The sequence below is a fragment of the Oncorhynchus kisutch genome, linkage group LG8 (assembly GCF_002021735.2).
Source record: "Oncorhynchus kisutch isolate 150728-3 linkage group LG8, Okis_V2, whole genome shotgun sequence".
NCBI lineage: Eukaryota > Metazoa > Chordata > Actinopteri > Salmoniformes > Salmonidae > Oncorhynchus > Oncorhynchus kisutch.
This window is the reverse complement of record NC_034181.2, coordinates 12,166,938-12,181,352: the sequence shown is the minus strand read 5'-3', so window position 1 is coordinate 12,181,352 and position 14,415 is coordinate 12,166,938. Positions and strand designations below refer to the sequence as shown.

Genomic DNA, 14,415 nt, shown 5'->3' with positions numbered 1-14,415 from the left:
GCCCTACCTCCTGAACCTGCCTTGAAGGAGAGCCATACCTCCTGAACCTCCCGTGAAGGAGAGCCATATCTCCTGAACTTGTCTCGAAGGAGAGCCCTACCTCCTGATCCTGCCTCGAAGGAGATCCCTATCTCCTAACCCTGCATCGAAGAAGAGCCCTACCTCCTGAACCTGCCTCAAAGAAGAGCCCTACCTCCTGAACCTGCCTTGAAGGAGAGCCATACATCCTGAAACTGTCTCGCAGGAGAGCCCTACCTCCTGAACCTGCCTCGAAGGACATCCCTACCTCCTGATTCTGCCTTGAAGGAGAGCCCTTACTCCTGAACCTGCCTCGAAGGAGATCCCTACCTCCTGATCCTGCCTCAAAGGAGAGACATGCCTCCTGATCCTGCCTCGAAGGAGAGCCCTACCTCCTCATTCTGCCTTGAAGGAGAGCCCTACCTCCTGAACCTGCCTCGAAGGACATCCCTACCTCCTGATTCTGCCTTGAAGGAGAGCCCTTCCTCCTGAACCTGCCTTGAAGGAGAGCCCCTCCTCCTGAACCTGCCTCGAAGAAGAGCCCTACCTCCTGAACCTGCCTTGAAGCAGAGCCATACCTCCTGAACCTCCCGTGAAGGAGAGCCATATCTCCTGAACTTGTCTCGAAGGAGAGCCCTACCTCCTGATCCTGCCTCGAAGGAGATCCCTATCTCCTAACCCTGCATCGAAGAAGAGCCCTACCTCCTGAACCTGCCTCAAAGAAGAGCCCTACCTCCTGAACCTGCCTTGAAGGAGAGCCATACATCCTGAAACTGTCTCGCAGGAGAGCCCTACCTCCTGAACCTGCCTCGAAGGACATCCCTACCTCCTGATTCTGCCTTGAAGGAGAGCCCTTCCTCCTGAACCTGCCTCGAAGGAGAGCCCTACCTCCTGAACCTGCCTCGGAGGAGAGCCCAATCTACTGAACCTGCCTCGAAGGAGTCCCTATCTCCTGAACCTGCCTTGAAGGAGAGCCCCTCCTCCTGAACCTGCCTCGAAGAAGAGCCCTACCTCCTGAACCTGCCTTGAAGGAGAGCCATACCTCCTGAACCTCCCGTGAAGGAGAGCCATATCTCCTGAACTTGTCTCAAAGGAGAGCCCTACCTCCTGAACCTGCCTCGAAGGAGAGCCCTACCTCCTGAACATGATTTGAAGGAGAGCCATACCTCCTGAACCTCCCGCGAATGAGAGCCCGATCTCCTGAACCTGCCTCGAAGGAGGCCCCTACCTCCTGAACGTGCTTCGAAGGAGAGCCCTATCTCCTAACCCTGCCTCGAAGGAGAGCCCTACCTCCTGAACCTGCTTCGAATGAGAGCCCTACCTCCTGAACCTGCCGCGAAGGAGAGCCCGATCTCCTGAACCTGCCTCAAAGAAGAGCCCTACCTCCTGAACCTGCCTTGAAGGAGAGCCATACCTCCTGAACCTTCCAGTGAAGGAGAGCCACATCTCCTGAACCTGTCTCTAAGGAGAGCCCTACCTCCTGATCCTGCCTCGAAGGAGATCCCTATCTCCTAACCCTGCCTCGAAGGAGAGCCCTACCTCCTGAACCTGCCTCAAAGAAGAGCCCTACCTCCTGAACCTGCCTTGAAGGAGGGCCATACATCCTGAAACTGTCTCGCAGGAGAGCCCTACCTCCTGAACCTGCCTCGAAGGACATCCCTACCTCCTGATTCTGCCTTGAAGGAGAGCCCTTCCTCCTGAACCTGCCTCGAAGGAGATCCCTACCTCCTGATCCTGCCTCAAAGGAGAGCCATGCCTCCTGATCCTGCCTCGAAGGAGAGCCCTACCTCCTGATTCTGCCTTGAAGGAGAGCCCTACCTCCTGAACCTGCCTCGAAGGACATCCCTACCTCCTGATTCTGCCTTGAAGGAGAGCCCTTCCTCCTGAACCTGCCTCGAAGGAGAGCCCTACCTCCTGAACCTGCCTCGGAGGAGAGCCCAATCTACTGAACCTGCCTCGAAGGAGTCCCTATCTCCTGAACCTGCCTTGAAGGAGAGCCCCTCCTCCTGAACCTGCCTCGTTGAAGAGCCCTACCTCCTGAACCTGCCTTGAAGGAGAGCCATACCTCCTGAACCTCCCGTGAAGGAGAGCCATATCTCCTGAACTTGTCTCGAAGGAGAGCCCTACCTCCTGATCCTGCCTCGAAGGAGATCCCTATCTCCTAACCCTGCCTCGAAGGAGAGCCCTACCTCCTGAACCTGCCTCAAAGAAGAGCCCTACCTCCTGAACCTGCCTTGAAGGAGAGCCATACATCCTGAAACTGTCTCGCAGGAGAGCCCTACCTGCTGAACCTGCCTCGAAGGACATCCCTACCTCCTGATTCTGCCTTGAAGGAGAGCCCTTCCTCCTGAACCTGCCTCGAAGGAGATCCCTACCTCCTGATCCTGCCTCAAAGGAGAGCCATGCCTCCTGATCCTGCCTCGAAGGAGAGCCCTACCTCCTGATTCTGCCTTGAAGGAGAGCCCTTCCTCCTGAACCTGCCTCGAAGGAGAGCCCTACCTCCTGAACCTGCCTCGGAGGAGAGCCCAATCTACTGAACCTGCCTCGAAGGAGTCCCTATCTCCTGAACTTGCCTTGAAGGAGAGCCCCTCCTCCTGAACCTGCCTCGAAGAAGAGCCCTACCTCCTGAACCTGCCTTGAAGGAGAGCCATACATCCTGAACCTCCCATGAAGGAGAGCCATATCTCCTGAACTTGTCTCGAAGGAGAGCCCTACCTCCTGAACCTGCCTCGAAGGAGAGCCCTTCCTCCTGAACCTGCCTCGAATAAGACCCCTACTTCCTGATCCTGCCTCGAAGGAGAGCCCTACCTCCTGAACCTGCCTTGAAGGAGAGCCCTACCTCCTGAACCTGCCTCGAAGGACATCCCTACCTCCTGATTCTGCCTTGAAGGAGAGCCCTTCCTCCTGAACCTGCCTCGAAGGAGAGCCCTACCTCCTGAACCTGCCTCGGAGGAGAGCCCAATCTACTGAACCTGCCTCGAAGGAGTCCCTATCTCCTGAACCTGCCTTGAAGGAGAGCCCCTCCTCCTGAACCTGCCTCGAAGAAGAGCCCTACCTCCTGAACCTGCCTTGAAGGAGAGCCATACCTCCTGAACCTCCCGTGAAGGAGAGCCATATCTCCTGAACTTGTCTCGAAGGAGAGCCCTACCTCCTGAACCTGCCTCGAAGGAGAGCCCTTCCTCCTGAACCTGCCTCGAATAAGACCCCTACTTCCTGATCCTGCCTCGAAGGAGAGCCCTACCTCCTGAACCTGCCTCGAAGGAGAGCCCTACCTCCTGAACCTGCTTTGAAGGAGAGCCATACGTCCTGAACCTCCCACGAAGGAGAGCCCAATATCCTGAACCTTCCTCGAAGGAGAGCCCTTCCTCCTAACCATGCCTTGAAGGAGAGCCCTACCTCCTGAACCTGCTTCGAAGGAGAGCCCTACCTCCTGAACCTGCCTCGAATGAGATCCCTATCTCCTGAACCTGCCTCAAAGGAGAGCCCGATCTCCTGAACCTGCCTCAAAGAAGAGCCCTACCTCCTGAACCTGCCTTGAAGGAGAGCCATACCTCCTGAACCTCCAGCGAAGGAGAGCCACATCTCCTGAACCTGTCTCGAAGGAGAGCCATACCTTCTGAACTTGCCTCAAAGGAGAGCCCTGCCTCAAAGGAGAGCCCTACCTCCTGAACCTGCTTTGAAGAAGAGCCCTACCTCCGGAACCTACCTTGAAGGAGAGCCATACCTCCTGAACCTCCCGTGAAGGAGAGCCCCATCTCCTGAACCTGCCTCGAAGAAGAGCCCTAACTCCTGAACCTGCCTCGAATGAGATCCCTATCTTCTGAACCTGCCGCGAAGGAGAGCCCGATCTCCTGAACCTGCCTCAAAGAAGAGCCCTACCTCCTGAACCTGCCTTGAAGGAGAGCCATACCTCCTGAACCTCCAGCGAAGGAGAGCCACATCTCCTGAACCTGCCTCAAAGGAGAGCCATACCTTCTGAACTTGCCTCAAAGGAGAGCCCTGCCTCAAAGGAGAGCCCTACCTCCTGAACCTGCTTTGAAGAAGAGCCCTACCTCCGGAACCTACCTTGAAGGAGAGCCATACCTCCTGAACCTCCCGTGAAGGAGAGCCCCATCTCCTGAACCTGGAGATGGAGAGCCCTACCTCCTGAACCTGCCTCGAAGGAGATCCCTACCTCCTGATTCTGCCTTGAAGGAGAGCCCTTCCTCCTGAACCTGCCTCGAAGGAGAGCCCTACCTCCTGAACCTGCCTCGGAGGAGAGCCCAATCTACTGAACCTGCCTCGAAGGAGTCCCTATCTCCTGAACCTGCCTTGAAGGAGAGCCCCTCCTCCTGAACCTGCCTCGAAGAAGAGCCCTACCTCCTGAACCTGCCTTGAAGGAGAGCCATACCTCCTGAACCTCCCATGAAGGAGAGCCATATCTCCTGAACTTGTCTCGAAGGAGAGCCCTACCTCCTGAACCTGCCTCGAAGGAGAGCCCTTCCTCCTGAACCTGCCTCGAATAAGACCCCTACTTCCTGATCCTGCCTCGAAGGAGAGCCCTACCTCCTGAACCTGCCTTGAAGGAGAGCCCTACCTCCTGAACCTGCCTCGAAGGACATCCCTACCTCCTGATTCTGCCTTGAAGGAGAGCCCTTCCTCCTGAACCTGCCTCGAAGGAGAGCCCTACCTCCTGAACCTGCCTCGAAGGAGATCCCAATCTACTGAACCTGCCTCGAAGGAGTCCCTATCTCCTGAACCTGCCTTGAAGGAGAGCCCCTCCTCCTGAACCTGCCTCGAAGAAGAGCCCTACCTCCTGAACCTGCCTTGAAGGAGAGCCATACCTCCTGAACCTCCCGTGAAGGAGAGCCATATCTCCTGAACTTGTCTCGAAGGAGAGCCCTACCTCCTGAACCTGCTTCGAAGGAGAGCCCTACCTCCTGAACCTGCCTCGAATGAGATCCCTATCTCCTGAACCTGCCGCGAAGGAGAGCCCGATCTCCTGAACCTGCCTCAAAGAAGAGCCCTACCTCCTGAACCTGCCTTGAAGGAGAGCCATACCTCCTGAACCTCCAGCGAAGGAGAGCCACATCTCCTGAACCTGTCTCGAAGGAGAGCCCTACCTCCTGAACCTGCCTCAAAGGAGAGCCATACCTTCTGAACTTGCCTCAAAGGAGAGCCCTGCCTCAAAGGAGAGCCCTACCTCCTGAACCTGCTTTGAAGAAGAGCCCTACCTCCGGAACCTACCTTGAAGGAGAGCCATACCTCCTGAACCTCCCGTGAAGGAGAGCCCCATCTCCTGAACCTGCCTCGAAGAAGAGCCCTAACTCCTGAACCTACCTCAAAGGAGAGCCATACCTCCTGAACTTCCTGCGAAGGAGAGCTCTACCTCCTGAACCTGCCTCGGAGGAGAGCCCTACCTCCTGAACCTACCTCGAAGGAGAGCCCTACCTCCTGAACCTGCTTTGAAGGAGAGCCATACCTCCTGAACCTCCCACGAAGTAGAGCCTGATATCCTGAACCTGCCTCGAAGGAGAGCCCTATCTCCTAACCATGCCTTGAAGGAGAGCCCTACCTCCTGAACCTGCTTCGAAGGAGAGCCCTACCTCCTGAACCTGCCTTGAAGGAGAGCCATACCTCCTGAACCTCCAGCGAAGGAGAGCCACATCTCCTGAACCTGTCTCGAAGGAGAGCCCTACCTCCTGAACCTGCCTCAAAGGAGAGCCCTACCTCCTGGACCTGCTTTGAAGACGAGCCCTACCTCCGGAACCTACCTTGAAGGAGAGCCATACCTCCTGAACCTCCCACGAAGGAGAGCCCCATCTCCTGAACCTGCCGCGAAGAAGAGCCCTAACTCCTGAACCTGCCTTGAAGGAGAGCCATACCTCCTGAACCTCCCATGAAGGAGAGCCATATCTCCTGAACTTGTCTCGAAGGAGAGCCCTACCTCCTGAACCTGCCTCGAAGGAGAGCCCTTCCTCCTGAACCTGCCTCGAATAAGACCCCTACTTCCTGATCCTGCCTCGAAGGAGAGCCCTACCTCCTGAACCTGCCTTGAAGGAGAGCCCTACCTCCTGAACCTGCCTCGAAGGACATCCCTACCTCCTGATTCTGCCTTGAAGGAGAGCCCTTCCTCCTGAACCTGCCTCGAAGGAGAGCCCTACCTCCTGAACCTGCCTCGGAGGAGAGCCCAATCTACTGAACCTGCCTCGAAGGAGTCCCTATCTCCTGAACCTGCCTTGAAGGAGAGCCCCTCCTCCTGAACCTGCCTCGAAGAAGAGCCCTACCTCCTGAACCTGCCTTGAAGGAGAGCCATACCTCCTGAACCTCCCGTGAAGGAGAGCCATATCTCCTGAACTTGTCTCGAAGGAGAGCCCTACCTCCTGAACCTGCCTCGAAGGAGAGCCCTTCCTCCTGAACCTGCCTCGAATAAGACCCCTACTTCCTGATCCTGCCTCGAAGGAGAGCCCTACCTCCTGAACCTGCCTCGAAGGAGAGCCCTACCTCCTGAACCTGCTTTGAAGGAGAGCCATACGTCCTGAACCTCCCACGAAGGAGAGCCCAATATCCTGAACCTTCCTCGAAGGAGAGCCCTTCCTCCTAACCATGCCTTGAAGGAGAGCCCTACCTCCTGAACCTGCTTCGAAGGAGAGCCCTACCTCCTGAACCTGCCTCGAATGAGATCCCTATCTCCTGAACCTGCCTCAAAGGAGAGCCCGATCTCCTGAACCTGCCTCAAAGAAGAGCCCTACCTCCTGAACCTGCCTTGAAGGAGAGCCATACCTCCTGAACCTCCAGCGAAGGAGAGCCACATCTCCTGAACCTGTCTCGAAGGAGAGCCATACCTTCTGAACTTGCCTCAAAGGAGAGCCCTGCCTCAAAGGAGAGCCCTACCTCCTGAACCTGCTTTGAAGAAGAGCCCTACCTCCGGAACCTACCTTGAAGGAGAGCCATACCTCCTGAACCTCCCGTGAAGGAGAGCCCCATCTCCTGAACCTGCCTCGAAGAAGAGCCCTAACTCCTGAACCTGCCTCGAATGAGATCCCTATCTTCTGAACCTGCCGCGAAGGAGAGCCCGATCTCCTGAACCTGCCTCAAAGAAGAGCCCTACCTCCTGAACCTGCCTTGAAGGAGAGCCATACCTCCTGAACCTCCAGCGAAGGAGAGCCACATCTCCTGAACCTGCCTCAAAGGAGAGCCATACCTTCTGAACTTGCCTCAAAGGAGAGCCCTGCCTCAAAGGAGAGCCCTACCTCCTGAACCTGCTTTGAAGAAGAGCCCTACCTCCGGAACCTACCTTGAAGGAGAGCCATACCTCCTGAACCTCCCGTGAAGGAGAGCCCCATCTCCTGAACCTGGAGATGGAGAGCCCTACCTCCTGAACCTGCCTCGAAGGAGATCCCTACCTCCTGATTCTGCCTTGAAGGAGAGCCCTTCCTCCTGAACCTGCCTCGAAGGAGAGCCCTACCTCCTGAACCTGCCTCGGAGGAGAGCCCAATCTACTGAACCTGCCTCGAAGGAGTCCCTATCTCCTGAACCTGCCTTGAAGGAGAGCCCCTCCTCCTGAACCTGCCTCGAAGAAGAGCCCTACCTCCTGAACCTGCCTTGAAGGAGAGCCATACCTCCTGAACCTCCCATGAAGGAGAGCCATATCTCCTGAACTTGTCTCGAAGGAGAGCCCTACCTCCTGAACCTGCCTCGAAGGAGAGCCCTTCCTCCTGAACCTGCCTCGAATAAGACCCCTACTTCCTGATCCTGCCTCGAAGGAGAGCCCTACCTCCTGAACCTGCCTTGAAGGAGAGCCCTACCTCCTGAACCTGCCTCGAAGGACATCCCTACCTCCTGATTCTGCCTTGAAGGAGAGCCCTTCCTCCTGAACCTGCCTCGAAGGAGAGCCCTACCTCCTGAACCTGCCTCGAAGGAGATCCCAATCTACTGAACCTGCCTCGAAGGAGTCCCTATCTCCTGAACCTGCCTTGAAGGAGAGCCCCTCCTCCTGAACCTGCCTCGAAGAAGAGCCCTACCTCCTGAACCTGCCTTGAAGGAGAGCCATACCTCCTGAACCTCCCGTGAAGGAGAGCCATATCTCCTGAACTTGTCTCGAAGGAGAGCCCTACCTCCTGAACCTGCTTCGAAGGAGAGCCCTACCTCCTGAACCTGCCTCGAATGAGATCCCTATCTCCTGAACCTGCCGCGAAGGAGAGCGCGATCTCCTGAACCTGCCTCAAAGAAGAGCCCTACCTCCTGAACCTGCCTTGAAGGAGAGCCATACCTCCTGAACCTCCAGCGAAGGAGAGCCACATCTCCTGAACCTGTCTCGAAGGAGAGCCCTACCTCCTGAACCTGCCTCAAAGGAGAGCCATACCTTCTGAACTTGCCTCAAAGGAGAGCCCTGCCTCAAAGGAGAGCCCTACCTCCTGAACCTGCTTTGAAGAAGAGCCCTACCTCCGGAACCTACCTTGAAGGAGAGCCATACCTCCTGAACCTCCCGTGAAGGAGAGCCCCATCTCCTGAACCTGCCTCGAAGAAGAGCCCTAACTCCTGAACCTACCTCAAAGGAGAGCCATACCTCCTGAACTTCCTGCGAAGGAGAGCTCTACCTCCTGAACCTGCCTCGGAGGAGAGCCCTACCTCCTGAACCTACCTCGAAGGAGAGCCCTACCTCCTGAACCTGCTTTGAAGGAGAGCCATACCTCCTGAACCTCCCACGAAGTAGAGCCTGATATCCTGAACCTGCCTCGAAGGAGAGCCCTATCTCCTAACCATGCCTTGAAGGAGAGCCCTACCTCCTGAACCTGCTTCGAAGGAGAGCCCTACCTCCTGAACCTGCCTCGAAGGAGATCCCTATCTCCTGAACCTGCCGCGAAGGAGAGCCCGATCTCCTGAACCTGCCTCAAAGAAGAGCCCTACCTCCTGAACCTGCCTTGAAGGAGAGCCATACCTCCTGAACCTCCAGCGAAGGAGAGCCACATCTCCTGAACCTGTCTCGAAGGAGAGCCCTACCTCCTGAACCTGCCTCAAAGGAGAGCCCTACCTCCTGGACCTGCTTTGAAGACGAGCCCTACCTCCGGAACCTACCTTGAAGGAGAGCCATACCTCCTGAACCTCCCACGAAGGAGAGCCCCATCTCCTGAACCTGCCGCGAAGAAGAGCCCTAACTCCTGAACCTACCTCAAAGGAGAGCCATACCTCCTGAACTTCCTGCGAAGGAGAGCTCTACCTCCTGAACCTGCCTCGGAGGAGAGCCCTCCCTCCTGAACCTGCCTCAAATGAGAGCCATACCTCCTGAACCTGCCTCGAAAGAGAGCCCTACCTCCTGAACCTCTTGGCAGTGTTGTGACAGAACATTTAAAACCCAGAGAATAACAATAAAAAATGTTGACCATTTACAGAAAACTGTACCACACCTACTGACTATTTTTTATTGAACCTTTAATTAACTAGTCAAGTCAGTTAAGAACAAATTCTTATTTACAATAATTTCTAACACTGGGCCAATTGTGTGCCGCACTTGGGGACTCCCAATCACGGCCAGTTGTGATGCAGCCTGGATTCAAACCAGGTACTGCCGTTATTTGGCAGTTCTGTAGCCTCCTGTCTCTCCTCATCCCACTTGGGATGGAGAATGACGTATTGCAGAAGTCCCCAACAGGTGGACGCCCTGCTTCCGCATTCAATTATCATGGAAATATGAATCATTGGCTGGAGGAATCAAAAGTAATTTGTTAGAATAATAATACATTTGTCTCATAGACTTTTTACACATACACCCACCTCTGGGCTCTCCTATGAGTCAGACTCTGGAGTCAGGGCAAACACATACACCCACCTCTGGGCTCTCCTATGAGTCAGACTCTGGAGTCAGGGCAAACACATACACCCACCTCTGGGCTCTCCTATGAGTCAGACTCTGGAGTCAGGGCAAACACATACACCCACCTCTGGGCTCTCCTATGAGTCAGACTCCGGAGTCAGGGTTAACACATACACCCACCTCTGGGCTCTCCTATGAGTCAGACTCTGGAGTCAGGACAAACACATACACCCACCTCTGGGCTCTCCTATGAGTCAGACTCTGGAGTCAGGGCAAGCACATACACCCACCTCCCTTCCCGGAAACACAGCTTTGCATTTACCTACAATGGCATCAGTATGGCCCTACACACATACACACACTATGCCCACGTTATACACATTACCCCCATCCCCACTGCACACACACACATCCCAGCAGACCTCAAAGGCCTTAAAGATTTGGAAAGGGCGACATTAGAGGAGAAACATTTATCATCTCCCTCTGCGACCACAGCTGCCCTCATTCATTAGGGTCTCTTGGATGGTTTCTCTCCATCCGGCCTCATTCACTAAGAAAGAATTCACTCAGCCCAGCCCATCCTATCCCAGCCCATCCTAACTCAGCCCAGCCCATCCCAGCCCAGCCTATCCTAACCCAGCCCAGCCCAGCCTAACCCAGCCCAGCTTATCCTAACCCAGTCCAACTCATCTTTATCCCAGTCCATCCTAACCCAGCCCATCCTAACTCAGCCCTGCCCATCTTAACTCAACCCAGCCCATCCTAACCCAGCCCAGCCCATCCTAACCCAGTCCAGCCTAACCCAGCCCAGCCCATCCTAACTCAGCCCTGCCCAGCCCATCCTATCCAAGCCCATCCTACCCCAGCCCATCCTATCCCAGCCCATCCTAACCCAGTCCAGCCTAACCCAGCCCAGCCCATCCTAACCCAGTCCAGCCTAACCCAGCCCAGCCCATCCTAACCCAGCCCAGCCCAGCCCATCCTAACTCAGCCCTGCCCAGCCCATCTTATCCAAGCCAATCCTATCCCAGCCTATCCTAATTTAGCCCCGCCCATCCTAACCCAGTCCATCCTAACCCAGTCCATCCGAACCTAAAAGTTGGAAGGATCTAATTCCCAGGTGATGAGTTCCTGAGCGGGGAGCCTTGTTCTTGTTCTCCTGATGCACATGGATGCGCATCACAGTCACAGGAATCTCTAAGAGTTCCAAGAACAAGAAAGGAACAAGGAACATGCAAATGAATGTGTAGATTGGAGGATTCTAGAAGCATATGTCATGTGTGACTCTAGGAGATAACTATGGGCAAGCATACATTACTAACACACTCGCTCACATATGGAAGGATAAGCTTACACAAGTGGATTTACTCGGAAGGCATGCAAGACAAGTACACACTCATAAACACCTGCAACCACACACACACACACACACATGTATTGGAATGTTTACCTTGTCTGTCTCAGAGTAAGGGTTGTGGAGCACCGTCTGCATGTTGTTGTCCTTCCTCCACAGGTCTTCACACACTCTGTCCTTATCAGACGCCAGCTGGGGGGAAATGCCGTTTCCCTTACCAAGGTCCCTGAACGGCAGGCACACATAGTTAGTTCTCCTTATCCCCCACCCACGCGTCAATCTAATTAACATCATCAAATAATCCACATCCAAATCCATCTGTTTAAGCTAGAGGTATGTATTATTCTTTTTTTTTGCACGGGCTGAGGCTCAATCCACCACATCCACCGACGTCAGCGTTCCGCATCTGTGGTTTCTGTATTATTTATATGTTCAGGGGTTAGATCAGCTTTAATATTTCAGATAGTTTGTAGCTTCCATCGATTTAATTGTCTCCATCACTTCCAATCCCCCAAATAGCTGCAGTGCTTTTTGGCAGAACAGGAGACATCCCAAAAATGTATCTTCTCATGACCCCCGCTATGGAACAATGAGACTCTCATGAACACGATGGTGTTCTCCGTTTTGCTCAACGACCCCTACAAGTTTCACGGGACATGTTGAAAGGTAAAACGATAACTGGCCAAAACATGAATGGAAGTGACAAGGGCATTATCATGTCCAAGGTATATGAGTCGTTCCACTGTTAAAAAAAACAATAATATTATATCTCTCAAGACAGACACTTCAAAACATATTTCCTTTTGATAGATTTTTTTTGACTATCTGTTTTTCCATGTATGAATCCGTTTTCTATTTTCTAACCCTAATAACAGTAAGGCCAAATTCAATGTTTCATCAAATAATTCTGTCATATCTTTTTTTTATACCTAAAGGGGTCCTAAAATGTAAAAAATCATATGGCTAAAATTATCCTTTGTATGACCATATGTTAGCTTTGTAGAAACCCAGCCCCGGGTTGAAGAGCATGTGTGTCATCTATGGCCAAGCAGAACTACATGTAACTAACATCTATGGCCAAGCAGAACTACATGTAACTAACATCTATGGCCAAGCAGAACTACATGTAACTAACATCTATGGCCAAGCAGAACTACATGTAACTAACATCTATGGCCAAGCAGAACTACATGTAACTAACATCTATGGCCAAGCAGAACTACATGTAACTAACATCTATGGCCAAGCAGAACTACATGTAACTAACATCTATGGCCAAGCAGAACTACATGTAACTAACATCTATGGCCAAGCAGAACTACATGTAACTAACATCTATGGCCAAGCAGAACTACATGTAACTAACATCTATGGCCAAGCAGAACTACATGTAACTAACATCTATGGCCAAGCAGAACTACATGTAACTAACATCTATGGCCAAGCAGAACTACATGTAACTAACATCTATGGCCAAGCAGAACTACATGTAACTAACATCTATGGCCAAGCAGAACTACATGTAACTAACATCTATGGCCAAGCAGAACTACATGTAACTAACATCTATGGCCAAGCAGAACTACATGTAACTAACATCTATGGCCAAGCAGAACTACATGTAACTAACATCTATGGCCAAGCAGAACTACATGTAACTAACATCTATGGCCAAGCAGAACTACATGTAACTACCATCTATGGCCAAGCAGAGATACATGTAACTAACATCTATGTCTACACAGAGATACAGTCAGACGATGTGTGAGGCTGAATCCCAATGAGATGTGACAAAATACAGCGTCAGATTTCAGTTGTTGCGTTCCTTTGCTCGTTAAACACCCACACACATATCTCTTCTCTCTCATGGATGCTTGTCCAAGCTAATGGGGAATCTGGCGCCTGCCCGATCGTCTCTCTCTCCCTAACACACACACACACTCATACTGACACACACTGACACTCACACACACAAACTGCCCCCCCCCACCCACTACATACACCTACTGTAACAGTGCGCACAACCGTCTTTCCGTCACACTGCATACACTTATATCCTCCATTTGTTAAACAACCAAATTCATCATCACCACAATTCTGAAGACGGACTCAGAAACACAGAAATTACAAGAGTAGTGATTACAAGTTGTTTCTCTGTCATTGACTCTGACTCAGTTATTATAAAGCAGTACAGTTCAGAGTGAAAACTAACTTGATCTACTTTTTATCTAAATACTTAGCTCTTCTAGTTCATGTGTTGTTCTATTTCACCAACAGCTATATCAACTTATTAGCAAGATGACCGTGTATAAATACAGCCAGAGATAACAGTTTAGGCCTGCCCTGAGTCAATAACTAATACCGCCATTTCATTTTCTACAATCTTTCACCTCTATTGGCTGTGCTTTGGAAAGCCTCTTTAGCGAGCGAGCTTCGCCATATCTGAACGTCATCGTAGCCCTAACAAGGAAATCTGGTTAACTAGCTGGCTCCTTCCTGTCTCTGAAAAGTCAGTCTGACATTCTAAAATACAGGATGCATTTAAAAGCTAATTTATGGTACTATAGGTCACTTATCAACATGATTATCAACTGCAGTAGCAGATTGATAGTGCTTTGAGGTAGACTTAAAGAGCATGTTACATCGTGTTTTCTACTTTTCCTAGAAAGCTGTGATTCATTTGAGGATGACAGGATTAGAGGGAGTCAGCAGAGTAAACAGGGGCTTGACGTAGTCAATGAGCGCTATCGATTTTAAGGTAGTGTACCATGCTCTCTCTATCAGATTTTGATTGGATACATGTACACAGGAGGTATAGATTTTCACCGGTATCTACAGGACAGTCACCACTGAGTGGGTCTAAACCATACAGTCACTACAACAAAGAGAATAAGCATAAGATGTTTGAGTCAGATTGAATCATTTTGAACCAACTGCTCCCTGATGTGAAAAAACACTATCCATCATGCCCACAAACACTAGCAATGTAAAGATGTATAATAATGAACCTGTCGGAGTATTCTCACTTAGCGTCTAACCATCTAGTGATCAGGTTGTTGTGGGTTTGACTAGTATCTCACAGCAGGACAATAATCCTGTAGCAACGACATTATTTGGTGGATAACAAAGGACATTTTTGCAGGGGTTACATTTTTTGTTAGGGCAAATCAAGTTAGACATATTTAAGTGGACATTACAAACAGTTGGAAACCTTTTTACAACTTGAACACACTACAATTTGCATTTCCCC

General features: G+C 52.1%; 1 protein-coding gene across 1 annotated transcript in view; it reads right to left on the bottom strand.

Moving 5' to 3' along the window:
* The window catches only part of LOC109896184 (nitric oxide synthase, brain), a 100,560-nt gene that overhangs the window by 82,828 nt on the left and 3,317 nt on the right, over positions 1–14,415 (bottom strand). The window contains exon 3 of the mRNA XM_031829681.1: positions 11,262–11,391. Coding sequence (XP_031685541.1) covers positions 11,262–11,391 — 130 coding nt within the window. The remainder of the gene's footprint in view (positions 1–11,261; positions 11,392–14,415) is intronic.